Genomic DNA, 16,163 nt, shown 5'->3' on the forward strand with positions numbered 1-16,163 from the left:
CCCATGCTTTTCTACAAGAGAGAATCAAGAGGTGGGCTTTTAAGTACTGGGATAGTGCTTTGGGGGGGGGGGGGGGCAATGTATGATGAAGTTCAGGGATGGGATGCGGTACCATCGCTGGAGATGAGAATAGGGAATGGATCTTGAAGATTCAAGGAGGAAGTCCTGGACCCATTGAAGCTAGATTGTATATCCTCAAGTTAGGACATCCCATCCTCCCATGGGCCAGCGGTTTAGTTAAAAGCTGGAGAGAAATACGAGTTTTTTTCCCACTCCAGAGGAAGAGACGGAACAATTTATCTATTCCTTTCTGATCCTGCTTCTAGATCCAAATAGGCGCCATCTGTAGAAGTTGTATTTACCCCATAAGGATAAAGGTAATGACTTCCAATGAGTAAGTGAGTTAGCAGTTGCTTTTACCAAGGGGCGGATGATGGCATCATATAATCATGAAAGGTTGGCCGGAATCCTGACCCCTAAGTATTTCATTTCTCCATTTACCCATTTAAGAGGGAACGTACCAAGCCATCCCGATCGGACATTCCCACAGACAGCTAATGCCTTAGACTTGTCCTGGTTAATTTTAAGCCCTGAGAATTTACCAAAGGCTTCTTGCATTTTCAGTACGGGTAGGAGCGAATTAATGGGGTGAGTTAGAAAAATCAGCACATCAACTGCGAATGCTGCAACTTTGAAATTAAAAACCTATGAAATTCGGGGTCTGAGCTTAAGAAACTAGGAAATTTCCAAAATTGTGTCTGTTCCCCCACTGTAAGGGGAAAGAATTCCAACCAAATCACGGCATGGTCTGATATCACTTGCTGTCCCATGTCTACTTTTTTGATTTGAAATAAAGATGCTTTGGATGCCATGATATAATCTTGCGAGATAAGGTGGCATGGGCTCTAGATATGTGGATTTAATTTCTCTCCTCCGAGTGGAGTACTCTCCACATATGCTGAAATTCAATGCCAAGAAGTGCAAAGTCATGCATTTGGGGAGTGGAAATCCGAATGAACTGTATTCGATGGGGGGGGAAAGGCTGATGTGCACGGAGCAGGAGAGAGACCTTGGGGTGATAGTGTCTAATGATATGAAGTCGGCGAAACAATGCGACAAGGCGATTGCAAAAGCCAGAAGAATGCTGGGATGCATAGAGAGAGGAATATCGAGTAAGAAAAGGGAAGTGATAATCCCCTTGTACAGGTCCTTGGTGAGGCCTCACCTGGAGTACTGTGTTCAGTTCTGGAGACCGTATCTACAAAGAGACAAGGACAAGTTGGAGGCGGTACAGAGAAGGGCGACCAGGAAGGTGGAGGGTCTTCATCGGTTGACATACGAGGAGAGATTGAAGAATCTAAATATGTACACCCTGGAGGAAAGGAGGAGCAGGGGTGATATGATTCAAACTTTCAGATACTTGAAAAACTTTAACGATCCAAAGACAATGACAAACCTTTTCCAACAGAAAAAAATCAGCAGAACCAGAGGTCACGAGCTGAGGCTCCAAGGAGGAAGACTAAGAACCAATGTCAGGAAGAATTTCTTCACGGAGAGAGTGGTGGATGCCTGGAATGCCCTTCCGGAGGAAGTGGTGAAGTCCAAAACTGTGAAGCACTTCAAAGGGGCATGGGATAAATATTGTGGATCCATCAGGTCCAGAGGACGCATATAAAGAGCAGGTAGTAAAATACTGCACGGAGCGGCAGTAGCCACAGAGGCATTCACGGAGCGGGATGCCAGTGGCCAGTGGTAGGTGTCCACCTTCATGGAGCGGAAGGATGTAGGGCTGTCATCTCCCAATTAAATAAAAAACAAAAACAAAAAACAAAACAGGGATGGGATCCATCAGGTCTAGAGGACACATATAAAGAGCAGGTAGTAAAATACTGCACGGAGCGGCAGTAGCCACAGAGGCATTCACGGAGCGGGATGCCAGTGGCCAGTGGTAGGTGTCCATATAAAGAGCAGGTAGTAAAATACTGCACAGAGCGGCAGTAGCCACAGAGGCATTCACGGAGCGGGATGCCAGTGGCCAGTGGTAGGTGTCCACCTTCACGGAGCGGAAGGATGGAGGGCTGTCATCTCCCAATTAAATAAATAATAAAAAAAACCCAGGGATGGGATCCATCAGTTCTAGAGGACGCATATAAAGAGCAGGTAGTAAAACACTGCATGGAGCGGCAGTAGCCACAGAGGCATTAACGGAGCGGGATGCCAGTGGCCGGTGGTAGGTGTCCACCTTCACAGAGTAGAAGGATGAAGGGCATCCATCTCCCAATTAAAAAAAGAAAAGAAAAAAAGAAAAAAAAACAGGGATGGGTTCATGGGCTTATAGGTATTACCAATTATTAGGCTTTTCAATATTTGATGATAGTTAATGTGACTTTCAAGGCATTCTTCACTTTCGGTGCATGTCCGGCATGACTCCTTGCTTCAATGACAGGGGAAAAGAAAAACTGATACTTCACACATTTCCAGCATTGCCCTCTGCTTCATGGCAGAGAGCTATGCTGCCGCTTACCCAACTAATCAAACTTAATATTTCACTTGGAAGCAGCTCCAGCACTGCTCTCTACATTAATGGTGGGGGTGAAAAGGGAATTAGAACATAAGGTTACTAAGAGCCAAGAGAAACAGTTAAGTATGAGAACAAATGTGTGAAGCTTGCTGGGCAGACTGGATGGACCGGTTGATCTTCTTCTGCCGTCATTTCTATGTTTCTATGTTTCTATGTTTCTATATCCAGCAGTCCCAACTTTTGACATAGAAAATTAGGGCATTTTATCTTAAGGAGCATCCCCCTGCGCTCTGCCAGTCATTTATCAATTGATGGATCAATTGCCCAGTTGAAATCCCCCATTACAAATAGGTGGCCCTGCGAATGGAGCACCAGCAGATTAAAGAGTTTAAGAAAAAATGAATGCGAATATTCATTAGGTGCATATACTGTTGCAGTTGGACACTGCTGGCGAGAGAGTGGACCCTTGGGCCGGCCTACCTAGGGTGACAGGGCAGGCCGGGGGGCGGAGCCACAAGCAGAAGGTGTTCACCCGGGAACCAGGAACCCCCCCGGAAGGAGCCCGTAGGGCACCAGGTCCACGGGACTCGGTATTGAGACAGAAAGTCCAGGAACTCAGATAGGTTAGACCGGGACCAGAGCAAGCAGGAAGGATAGGAAGTCCAAGGTACCCGGGAGACAGGAGTCGGCTGTACAGGGCCGAGGGCCGGCTGAAGGCAGGGCAGCGGGCAGCAGCGGAGTCTGTAGCAAACCGAAGGCAGAAGCAGGCTGTAGGCTGAAGCGGAGTCGGTAACAAACCGGAGGCTGAAGCAGGCTGTAGGTTGAAGCGGAGTCGGTAGAAACCGGAGGCTGAAGCAGGCTGTAGGCTGAAGCGGACGTAGGCCGAGGTCAGAGGCTGGCTGCAGACTGAAGCGGAGTCGGAGGCAAACCGGAGTCGGAGGCAGGCAGCAGGCAGAAGCGGAGTCAGAGGCAAACTGGAGTCGGAGGCAGGCAGCAGGCAGAAGCGGAGTCAGAGGCAAACCGAAGTCAGAGGCAGGCAGCAGGCTGAAGTGGAAGTCAGAAGCAAACCGGAGTCAGAGGCAGGCAGCAGGCTGAAGCGAAGTCAAAAGCAAACCGGAGTCAGAAGCAGGCAACGTGGAGATCACCAGGAACGCAACTAAGAACAACTATGGAGTTGTGAACCTCGTTGCAAGGCGATGAGAGAGAGTTTGAGCGCCGGTTATATCAGGACTTGGGCGTGACGTCAGCCGCACGGGCGGGGCCAGGCTTCCGGGGGTTGAGCGCTCAAGACGGGTGTCCTCGCGCACGCGCGAGACCGAAGAGAAGCAGGCACGTAATGGCGGCCACCACATGGAGTGAGAGAAGCCCCCGGGGTCCGGAGCGGGCGGAGCACGGTGATTCCTGAAGCGGAGGTAGGCAGGTTTGGGCCTTAGGCGGAGGGAAGCGGTAGAGACCGCAACAGTACCCCCCCTTTACGACCCCTCTTGAGAGGACCGGGTTTCTCTGGATGGTCACGGTGGAACTGTTGCAACAAGGACTTGTCCAGGATGTTGCGGCTGGGTTCCCAGGTGTTGTCCTCATCACCGCAACCCTCCCATGCGAGTAGATATTCCCACCTGCGGTTGTAGAAGCGAACATCCAGGACCTCTTGTACCTGGTAAGTGGGATCATCGTCGATGGTAGTAGATGAAGGATCCGGAGGTTTTCGGTGATAGCGAGAGAGGACTACGGGCTTTAGCAAGGATACATGGAACACATTGTGGACTCGAAGAGAGGACGGCAACCTTAGCCGATATGACACTGAACCCACTCTCTCGGCGACCTGGAATGGACCACAGAATCTGGGCGCAAATCTTCGTGAGGGGAGACGGAGTCGAATGTTTTTGGTGCTAAGCCAGACCCGGTCTCCTGGCTGATAGGTAATGAATATTCGCATTCATTTTTTCTTAAACTCTTTAATCTGCTGGTGCTCCATTCGCAGGGCCACCTATTTGTAATGGGGGATTTCAACTGGGCAATTGATCCTCCTTGAGTTGATCCTCCTTGAATCTTCAAGATCCACCTGTTTGGCCGAAGCGGCTGAGCGGATCAGTTTGTTCTGGGTCTTCTGCCACAAAGTCTGTAGCTGACGCGCCGTCAGCTGGGCGGCTGGAGATGCGCTGGGAGTAGCAATGGGAAGCGGAGGTCTCAGCGGTTTCCCGTAGACTAGCTGGAACGGTGAGAGCCCAGTGGCGGCATGAGCTTGATTGTTATAGGCAAACTCGGCCCAGGGCAGTAGTTCTGACCAGTTGTCTTGCTTCTCATTGGCGAAGGCTCGAAGGTAAGCTTTCAGAGACCGATTCATCCTTTCGGATTGTCCGTTACTCTGCGGGTGGAAAGCTGTAGAGAAGCTGAGCTTTACCTTGAAACACTTGCAGAGAGCTCTCCAGTAGCGGGCGACAAACTGGGGCCCCTGGTCGGAAACGATGTCTTGTGGGAGGCCGTGTAGCCTGAAAATATGCTGGGCAAAGAGGAGAGCTAATTCAGGGGCAGAGGGTAATTTAGTCAAAGGGACAAGATGTACCATCTTAGAGAAGCGGTCGACGGTAACCCAGATAACCGTTTGACCGCAGGATGGGGGCAAGTCCACCATGAAATCTGTAGCGAGATGGGTCCAGGGCTCTGTGGGGACTGGCAGAGGCTGTAGAAGACCGCACGGGGGTCCAGGACTGGGCTTTTGCCAAGCACAGGTGGGGCAGGAACTAACATACATGCGCACATCCTTTCGCATGTTGGGCCACCAGTAGAAGTGGTTAAGAAGTTCCAAGGTTCTTTCACGTCCTGCATGCCCTCCAGTGAGGGAGTCATGAGTCTTTAAATGGTCTCATCGGGAGACCACGGTTCTATCTTGGGAGAGGACCGTCAGGGCGGACAGGCGAACCTTACTAGAATCGAGAATGTAATGTGGGGGTTCTTGGTCCTCCTTGGATAAGGAGGTCCGAGAGAGAGCATCAGCTCGGAGATTCTTGGATGCCAGCCGGTACTGTAAGACAAAATCAAAGCGACTGAAGAACAGGGCCCAGCGGGCTTGGCGAGGGTTTAGGCGTTGAGCCTGGGACAAAAACTCTAAGTTTTTGTGATCCGTGTATACAGTGTTCGTGTGACGGGCCCCCTCGAGCCACTGCCTCCATTCTTCAAACGCGAGTTTGATCGCCAGCAGCTCTTTGTCACCAATGGAGTAATTAGTCTCGGCGGGGGAGAACTTCCTGGAGAAGTAAGAGCATGGCAAGAGTTGTCCGGACTCGGAGTGTTGACTAAGAACCGCTCCTACGGCAATACTGGAGGCGTCGACCTCGACGATGAAAGGTCTGGTAGGATCGGGATGACGGAGACAGGTGTCCGTGAGGAACGCCCCTTTCAGGTCGGTGAAGGCTGCGACTGCAGCGTCAGGCCAGTTCTTGGCGTCGGCTCCCTTGCGGGTCAGAGCAGTAAGGGGAGCGACCCGATGCGAGTACTGTGGAATAAAATGTCTGTAAAAGTTAGCGAAGCCCAAGAATCTCTGAAGGGCCTTGAGACCATTGGGTTGAGGCCATCTAGTTATGGCAGCTACTTTTTCGGGGTCCATTCGGAATCCTGTAGAGGAAATGATATACCCCAAGAAGGGCAGGGCCTCAGCTTCAAAAACACATTTTTCAAGCTTGGCGTAGAGGTGGTTGTCTCAGAGAGCTTGCAGGACTTGTGCGACATGGTGACGGTGAGTATTCAGGTCTTTGGAGAAGATGAGCACATCATCAAGGTAGACAATCACATGGGAGTGGAGCATGTCGTGTAGGACCTCGTTCATAAGGTTCTGGAAGACGGCTGGGGCATTGCAGAGTCCAAAGGGCATCACTAGGTACTCGTAATGCCCGTCCCTGGTATTAAAGGCCGTCTTCCACTCATCCCCGGGGTGAATACGAACGAGGTTATAGGCCCCTCGGAGGTCCAGCTTGGTGAAGATGTGTGCTCCCTGAAGGTGGTCCAAAAGCTCTGGAATCAGGGGGAGCGGATACCGGTCTCATTTGGTGATGGCATTCAAGCCACGATAGTCTATACATGGACGGAGGGAGCCATCCTTCTTGGCCACGAAGAAGAAGCCAGCTCCGGCAGGCGAACGAGAGGGACGAATGAAGCCCTTGGCAAGGTTCTCAGTCAAATACTGAGACATAGCAGCAGTTTCTGGCAAAGACAAAGGGTACACCCGGCCACGGGGAGGCGTGGTGCCCGGCAGCAAGTCAATTGGGCAATCAAAAGGCCGGTGCTGAGGGAGTAACTCCACCATCTCTTTGGAGAAGACGTCAGCAAAGTCTCTATATGGTTCGGGCAGCAGAAGCTAGAAGCAGAGGTGCAAGGCTTTCAGTGGGCGTGGGAGACGTAAACAATGTTCAGAACAATAGGGACCCCATCGAGTTAGCTGAAAGTTGTCCCACTGAATAACGGGTGAATGCTGTCGTAACCAAGGTAGTCCAAGAACCAGGGGGTGCACAGCTCGCTCCAAGACTAGCAAGGAAATCTCCTCCGAATGAAACAGGCCAGTCTGGAGAGTCAAAGGGGTTGTGGAGCAGGTGATGGTACCAGGGAGCAGCGTGCCCCGGATAGAGGAAATCCGTAGCAGAGGGACCTTCTGTTGTGTGGGGAGAGACAGCTGATTCACCAGATCGGCCACAATGAAATTCCCCTCAGCGCCAGAATCGATGAAAGCCCGGATCTGGAGTTCCCCACCGGGGTATTTCAGAGTCACTGGCAAGGTACATAGAGGAGCTGATCCAGTAGCGCCTAGGTGTAGCTCCTCGGTATAACCTAGGCACGGTCGTTTCCCGGACGTTCCGGGCAATTGGTGAGGAAGTGCCCCTTGCCTCCGCAGTAGAGACAGAGGCCCAGCGAGCAGCGCCTCCTCCTTTCTTTGGGAGTTAGTGGAGATCTACCCAATTGCATGGGTTCTCCACTGCTGACAGATGCCAGAAGGACCTTAGGCGCCGGGATTCTGGAGGCAGAGGATGACTGTGGTGATGCTTTCCGGTAGGAGCGGGTCTCCTTATCCCGCTGCTGCAGGCGACGATCCACCCTGCTGGCGACATCAATTAAGTCATTTAAGTCATCCGGGAGGTCCCATCCTGCTAACTCATCCTTGATGCGACTAGCAAGTCCCTCCAGGAATATTCCCCTAAGGCAATCATCCCGCCAGCCAACTTCCATGGCCAGCGTGTGAAAGTCTATGGTATAATTGGCCACCGAGCGTGCCCCTTGCCTGAGGTGCAAGAGCTCCGAGGCAGTGGTGGTCTGGCGTGCAGGATCATCAAAAGCGAGGCGAAAATTGAGGACAAATTCCTGCAGATTCTGTAGCAAAGGGTCCTGACGCTCCCACATGGGTGAAGCCCAGTCAAGGGCCTTACCATCCAGTAGCGAGAATATGTATGCTACTTTAACTGCATCTGAGGGGAACTGTGCAGGCAGGAGGGCAAAACGCACGTAGCACTGATTTAAAAAACCACAGCATGTCTTGATATCCCCGGCATACCGGGTCGGCGTGGGTAGCTGAGTTACTGAAGCTGAACTGGGTGCTGGAGTCCAAGCCACATGATGACCCATGCAGTTTAATATGAGGCTGTGAGAACTGCACAGAGTAGAAAAAAAACGCCACTGTTTGCTTGCCACATCAAACATCTGACATCACTGTACAATTTGCTGGTACATCCCGTACATAGACTTGATTAGCCATGGCATTGGAGAAGCTTTGTATCGAGCCATGAAGTGAGCATTGTTTGAGAGATGTCTCCTGATATACCTCATTATCCTACATGTGATTTTACATATACTGTACATACAGGCTAAGATGAAGTCATATCAGGATTCTACCAATCCCATGCCTATTGATAGTAGTAACATCCAATCAAGATCAACGTTTGGACCGTAAGCATATGAACATGAATGAAATTCAGAGCAGAGAAATGACTTTGGAATTTACAGACTGTAATCTATTTCCCTATTCCATTGCTGCCATTCATGTGAACTTTGTCCGTTAACTTGGCACATAAGACTCTTTTTCACAAAGCTCTAGCTAAGCTTCTAGACTGGCTTCAAAACTTGGCCCAGCCCTTCTCCGTTAACTGTGGAGTACTTGCCACCAGCCTAAAGCCTACCAAGTTAAGCTATCTTCACTTGTTCCTGCCTGCATAGCTAGCAGAGGCATCTATAAGCATTCTGGGTGCTGCTCTGAGACTATAGTATTAACCTGCCATTTGTTGTTGGAGCATCAACTGGCTGGCTGCCCTTTGCCCTGAGACAGGATCCCTAATTCTCCAGGAGTGTGATCCTACCATTGAGGTGAAAGGTGAGGCAACTGGCTTAATTACTTCTAAAACTGAGGAGTTCATTGGCAATGCAATTTTAACAAGTGCAAGTTAATTTTGAGTTAATGCAGGAATGTTTACATAACTTGTACTATAAGAGTGTTTTGCTCTGTTCAGAAACTTAAAACAAAATTATATCTACCACAAAAATCATTGTATGTGTGACTGGGGCTTTGCAACTCGTACTAAACAATTTCCTTTCTTCACCTGTTTGGAGGGTTTTGCATTTTGGGAATACTCCCCCTAGCTTTTGAATTTCCCATTTTTGGGGTGGACTCAGTGGGTATTTAAGTGTATACTGAGCATGCTCAGCAGGTTCTCCCTTTGGATCCTTAAGTTGCAGAGGAAGGAGTATTGAGGTGATGGTTTTGGTGGGCCTCATGGTCCACCAGTGGAATATAGTGGAGGACAATGAAAATTTTGAAGACTTTTGGGAGGGTTTTCGAAGTATTTTTGCTATTTTGACCAGTCTCTAGCAGGAGAATCAGCTCACCCCTTTTCTGAGAGAGATGGATTTTTCACATCCTGCAATCAGTAATACTAGGGCAGAGACTACTGGAAAGAAGAAATTTGCAACCAGTGATTTTTGACCAGTTGTCAATAGTATGGACCATACCCCATGCTGGAGGGATTGGATATTGTCAGTCACTATGCCCAAGCAAACCAGTAACCTGTGGAGATAGAAGGCGGCTGGGGTTTTTGAGGAGCTGAGTTTATTGTTTGAAAGGAGGATTTTTTTTCCTTTCGTGCAAGTTTTCTCCATCTGCTTTATTATAGTGGAAGAAGAGAAATTTCCTACCTTCTACGGGGAAGGAGTACTGGACACTGATTCAATAGGGAAACTAAAAGCAAGGTTAGTATGCACCATGGATAAAGAGACTGTAACTTCTACAATCATGGTTTTCATTCTACTATTTATGATTTTTGCAATATCAGAATGGACTTTGTTTTTTAAATTAAAGTAAATATTTTTTCCATTGAACATAAATAATGACTCCTTATTGCATTGTTTAGTGCCTTCCCAACAAATTGAACTCTTCCACAGTGATAGTGCCTGAGAAGTGGGTGAGACTGAATGAATGTGTTGTTGATTCCCAGCACCACACTAAGGACCCTGTGTTGCACTGGAGGTGGACCCTTGGCCTGGTGCAGGATTGGTATGGCCCTCTGGTTGGACCCAGAGAGCGCCTGCCACCAGGAGGCGGAGGACACAAGGAAACAGAGTCTAGCTGAAGCTTCACCAATAAAAGTCTGGGGTTTCCGCAGGTTGAGCCCTTGGGTACCCGGACCGCCTGGACTTAGGTGGGCCTCAGAGGGTCTCCCGGAGAGGTAGCAGAGAGGTGTGCCCACCACGAGCAAGGGTGTGCGGCTGATGTATGGAGAGTGGACCAGACCCAAACTGGAGCCTCCAAAGACCTCAAGGAGGTAACAGTTCAGGAAGGTCCTCCAGGCGAGATAGGCAGAGCCTGTAGGTCTGGTCAGACGAAGGCTGCAGTCAGTCCAAGCCAGATGGTCTGGTGGTCGCTAAAGGCAGAAAGAGAGTGTGTCCAAGTGAAGCGCAAAGGTCAAAGCCAGGGTATCCATCCAGAAGTGGTCAGCCAAAGCAAGGGTCAGTTCCAAGGTCAGTCCGAGCATAGTCAAGGCAAGCGAGGGTCAGTTCCAGGCAGCGGTCAATGTAGTCAGGCAGGCAGAGGTCAGTTCCAGGCAGCGATCAAACATGGTCAGAAGGTAGGCAGAAGTTAGATCCAGGCAGCGGTCAAACGTGGTCAGAAGGCAGGCAGATGTCAGGTCCAGGCAGCGGTCAGTAGTAGTCAGGCAAGCAGAGGTCAGTACCGAGAATCAGTCCAAAGGGTACTACCAGGGAACATGGAGCAGGAACAAGACAGATGCTGGAGACACTCAGGACCACGGGAACACAGGAATGCTGGAACAAGGAGATGCTGGAACAAGGAAACGCTGGAAAACAGGATCAGGCAAACTAGAACACCACGGTGTCGACCTGATTGCCAAGGCGAGGTTCTGGGGACAGGGCCTCGCTATTTATAGGGCTACTAAGTGATGTCATTATACTGCGTCCGAATCGGTTTTCCTGCGCTTGGCCCTTTAAAACTCAGGACGTCGGCCGCGCACACACGCCTAAGGGCGAGGCTGAGGTGGCTGAAGACATGGAGCCCCGACGGGAGCTCCGCTGCGAGGCCTGCGGTGTGGAGGAAGCCAGAGAGGGAGCTGGCAGCAGCGGCAAGACCGGAACTAGTAGAGGGCAGCGCAAAGTGAGCAGGCCTGGTCGCGGCACCCACACGGCACATCCTGGAGGTTTATACCTCCTCCCCACCAGTAAACCCAACATCCCAGGAGCTAAGGTATGTTAAAATGGCAGCGCAAATTAGAAGTCCAAGATGTGGATAGCATCCTGGAAATTGCATGGCCCCTGAATTCAGTCCATAAAATGAGCCAGGGATTATATATACTTATGCTGCTATAATAAAACCAATCATCTACTCCAGAAGCTGTAAGTTCTGCTCCCTCAAACCAATGAACTCGTGTTGTATTGTAGGGATCCTGTTATTCCCTTACTAATATTGAATATGGAATATACCATGTAGCATGAGGAGAGATATATTGATGATTTGTTGGGTTGCAGTTCCCCATGTAGTAGCAGTGTTTTCTAGAGAGATCATATTATCCTCATAGATCTTTTTTGCTTTCAAGGAAGCAGCATGTCTTAAGCTGTGCTCTCATTTTTCTAAGTCTTCACTTTAAGCTACATGGAGACTTTTATTTTGGATGAGAGTTTCTTTCCACCCTCTCATACCACCTTTAACATATTTGAGTTTTGGAGTGCTAAATCCTTTTGGACTAAATTAAGTTGTTTTGAGTTTTCTCTTCTAACCAATGGAAGAGGTTTCCTTCTTGCAAGAGGAATCTGAGATCACCAGAATCCAAGGAGAGGACAACTTGTAGCCATCCTGTATGAGAGAAGCAAGGAGAAAGGGGAGAGAAGGAGAGGAGATGACCACATCAGTGGCCCATGAATATCTACTGAAAATTGGGAGAAAGAGGAGAAAAAGGTTATCTCCCTTGACACTACAGGAGAAAGTAGGATACAAAAGACTTAACACTTTAAAAGTACCTTTCTGATACTTCATCTATATTGGGAGGGAAGCATCACAACTTGCCCTATATTCTAACAGGAGAGAAGAAATCAAATAACTAAAGAACTAATTAAATTGGAGAGATCTGAATTTAAGAAAGTCTGTAAGAAGTCAAACTTAGTAAAAGCACTTGTATCAATCTGTAAGTGAAGTACACAGCTTAAATCATCATTGAACTTTATCAGTAAAAGAGATATATTGGAAACCACCAAACAACTCTCATGTGTCTTATTGAGTAGTGATATTGTTATCCTCTATGCTGAGATTATCAGTGATTTATGCAAAGAAACTTAACTATGGGAAATATAGAGAGCAATGTGAGGGCCTTGAAAGGAATCTTTCCCCCTATGCAGTAAACCTTGGAAATAAATCTAATGGCATAGCCACAGTGTCCATCTAAATAGAAGTGTGAGACGTTAGCAAGTAGCACATTTAAAACAAAGTAAAAAATGATTTCTCACTAACATATCATTAAGTTCTGGAATTTGTTGTGAGAGGATGTGGTAAAGAAGTTAGATTATCAAGTTTTAAAAAAGGTTTGGACAAGTTCCTGGAGAAGTCCATAAACTGCTATTTGTCAAGTTGACTTGGGAAATAGCCACTGCTTTTTACTGGCATTAGTAGCATGGAATCTATTTAATGTTTGAGTACTTGCCAGATACTTGTATCCTGGATTGACCACTGTCAGAAACAGGATGCTGGGCTTGATGGACCCCCAGTCTGACCCAGTATGGCATGTTCTTATGTTCTTATATGGCCTCTGGAACTGTTATCCGGGTTCACGGTATGTTATCTTGTTTTTATATCAGGTACTAACTGAAGCCATTCCACTACCCAGGAAAGGTTTGGGGACCCCTGCTTTACTTATGCCCGTATATGCCGAGTTATGCACACTGTTGAAAATTACCCTCCCTATTTGTTCAAGATCTAACTGGAGAATAGTGTTTTGTTTTGTACACAAATTCCCATGTAGCACCCTCTTCTTTAACTTCCTAATATTCTTGGGTTACAAATCATAATTGTGATATTTCTGTATACTTATGTCCCCAGAGGCAACTGATCTCAACCCAGTCCTTGGGGGATTTAGGATATCCACAATATATATTTATGAGATATATTTGTATACAATGGAGATAATGTGTGCATATACCGTACATCTCATAACATATTCATTATGGGTAACCTGATAGTCCCTTAGGACTGGGTCGAGAGGTTAAGGTAATGCACCACATAAAAATGAAGATCATAGGTAATAAAGGTTCATTAAATGAGGATAATAACATCTTTAGAATAAAGAGGGATCATAACCTGGTGTGGTTTCGGGTTTTGCAGGACCATTTGATTCTTCTGGTATCTGAACTGGTATTTGTTCACTAACTGTTTGATCTGGGCATTTCAGCAGATTGCAGTACTCCCATCTCACACTAGGATCCATTGTATAACACCAAGGGCTTTTATCACCATCTGGGTTTCTGCAATAGTTCCTTGTCAAGTCTCTGTGGAATTGCAATATAATACAACATGTATATAATCATATCACTGAAGAAGTAACGGAGATTCTAATACAAAATTCTCTAGGTAATACATGTATGTAACTCAATAATCCTATTCAACAATATGCTTACATTGACTTTTATGGAAGAAATTTTGAATAGCCTGCTTGTTTACATTGTATGCAGGCATTTTAGCCTGCATACATTGCAGAAATGTTTCAAAGAAAATCTCATGAATTGTTTCTTGTTGAAAATTAACAACTGCAAAATGTTCAAGTTACAAGTGGCTGTGTACTTTATACCTGTTATTTCTATAGGCAGTGGGAGAAAAGTGGGGGGAGGGAGGGAGGGTAATAGGACAAGTATGTTTATATGTTTAAACTGTTTATTAAATGAGTCATAAACCACAAATACTTGATATACATTGAGTCCTTATGCACATCAAGCCACCACTAATTAAACAGTCACAAACAGCATGTATTTTTGGAATATACATTTTGCCCCCCCTCCCCATCTACATAAAATGCAATGGGGACTGAGTATCTAAATAAGCAAGAAGACAGTTATAATAACAATTATTATAATGAGGATGAATAGGATTTAAGTATCCTTCATTCTTATATACTCGAATTAAAAGAACCATCTGAAGCTTAAGCAGAAGTCATGGTTAGTTGATACTGTGTGCCCTCGGAAAAAGCCCTTGCCAGTATATATCCCAAACTTCAATAAAGGGTCATTTCTGCAGATAGAGCATTACTTTACCCACAGAGCTCCCTTAGAAAATTAATCTCATAGGGAGTAAGTGTCAGGATTAATGGGGCTTTAATCAGCGACCCTAGAATGAAAAGGCTGGAAAGTTGCAGAAGTGTCACAGGAGATTCAAAGGCAAAGAAAGGCCAGGGCACATTTATCCTCCAATTGTCAGGTAATTGGAAGGTCCTAGTAGTTCAGGGTGTACCCTGATTGGTGGCACAATATAGGGAGAGCAACAGAGGCACAACTGACTCCTGGGCTATGCCCTCTGGAACCTCTGCTCATCTGGCCTTGTGTTTCTACTTTGCATCCAGCTTTGCAGCCTGCGCCAGTGTTCCTACTTTGGTTCCAGGCCCGCTTCAGTATTCCTGTTCCATGTTTTTCTTTCTTAGGTTCCTGATCCTGAGCCTCCTCCAAAGTTACAGCTGTATGCTGAGACACCTCCCAAGCTAGGTCTGGTTTTACTGGCCTTAGCTTAACCTTCATCTGGCTACATAGCCTCTTCAGGTACGCCTCTTCCTCACATCCCATTTGCCAGTAACCAGATGTACCCCAGCCTAAAGGCTACGTTGGGATAAACAGACAGCAAGGACATCTGATGCTTTGAAGGAGTAATAAATACTGTTCACGTAATCCAGACCCAATTCCACAGCCTCCAGTAGGGAGGTCAGTAACCTTCAGGGACCTAATATGGTCCAAGCTGAACTGTTGTACCTATTCGTTCTTTCACTCATGAAGTTTTGAATGTCGCTCCCAGAACAATTTGATGGAACAAGAAAGACATTTCATGGATTCCTCAATGAGAATAAACTTTGATTCCAACTACATACACATGTTTATAACATGGACTTTCTCAAGTTGGGCTTAATTATCAGTCCACCTTCAAAGAAGGCATTCATATGGGTCATCCCACTGCTAGAGAAAGATAGTTTGATCCTTGATCATGTGGACCAATTCATAGCCACCATCTCTCCAGCTTTTGAGGAACCAAAAGAGGTCCAACCAGCAGTCAACAGTCTTATGCACCTACCCCAAGGTCAACAGACAGTGGTAGAGTAAGCTGCAGAGTTTCAATACTGTGCCACTGATCTGGATGGTTGGAACCAGCACTTCTAAAGCACTTTGGAGAGAGTGCTGCAAGCCACAGAAAGAATAAGCTGGTATGGCTGGACCCTCCAGGGAGTCTAGATTCTCTTTCATTCTTTATGCCTGAACTGACAGATGCTTGACAGAACAGAACCAGGAGAAAAAGGAAGAAGAACCTTATCCTGAGAGAGTTACAGCAATATCAAAGCTAACTTATGTATATAATTTTGCTTTGAAAATTATCCAGGCAAATCAATGTGCACACAGTTAGGCTGGCTATATGGCACACATAATTAAGAACATAAGAAATTGCCATGCTGGGTCAGACCAAGAGTCCATCAAGCCCAGCATCCTGTTTCCAACAGAGGCCAAACCAGGCCACAAGAACCTGGCAATTACCCAAACACTAAGAAGATCCCATGCTACTGATGCAATTAATAGCAGTGACTATTCCCTAGGTAAATTTGATTAAAGCCGTTAATGGACTTCTCCTCCAAGAACTTGTCCAAACCTTTTTTGAACCCATCTACACTAACTGCACTAACCACATCCTCTGGCAACAAATTCCAGAGCTTTACTGTGTGTTGAGTGAAAAAGAACTTTCTCCAATTAATCTTAAATGTGCTACTTGCTAACTTCATGGAATGCCCCCTAGTCCTTCTATTATTCGAAAGTGTAAATAATCGATTCACATCTACTCATTCAAGACCTCTCATGATCTTAAAGACCTCTATCAATCCCCCCCTCAGCAGTCTCTTCACCGAGCTGAAAAGGCCTAACCTCTTCAGTC

General features: G+C 47.1%; 1 protein-coding gene across 1 annotated transcript in view; it reads right to left on the bottom strand.

The window, feature by feature from the left end:
- Positions 1-16,163, bottom strand: part of PLG (plasminogen) — a 257,526-nt gene that overhangs the window by 59,278 nt on the left and 182,085 nt on the right. Inside the window, exon 11 of the mRNA XM_029594095.1 lies at positions 13,350-13,537. Within this exon, the coding sequence (XP_029449955.1) occupies positions 13,350-13,537 (188 nt within the window). The remainder of the gene's footprint in view (positions 1-13,349; positions 13,538-16,163) is intronic.

The sequence above is a fragment of the Rhinatrema bivittatum genome, chromosome 3, assembly GCF_901001135.1.
Source record: "Rhinatrema bivittatum chromosome 3, aRhiBiv1.1, whole genome shotgun sequence".
Classification (NCBI taxonomy): domain Eukaryota; kingdom Metazoa; phylum Chordata; class Amphibia; order Gymnophiona; family Rhinatrematidae; genus Rhinatrema; species Rhinatrema bivittatum.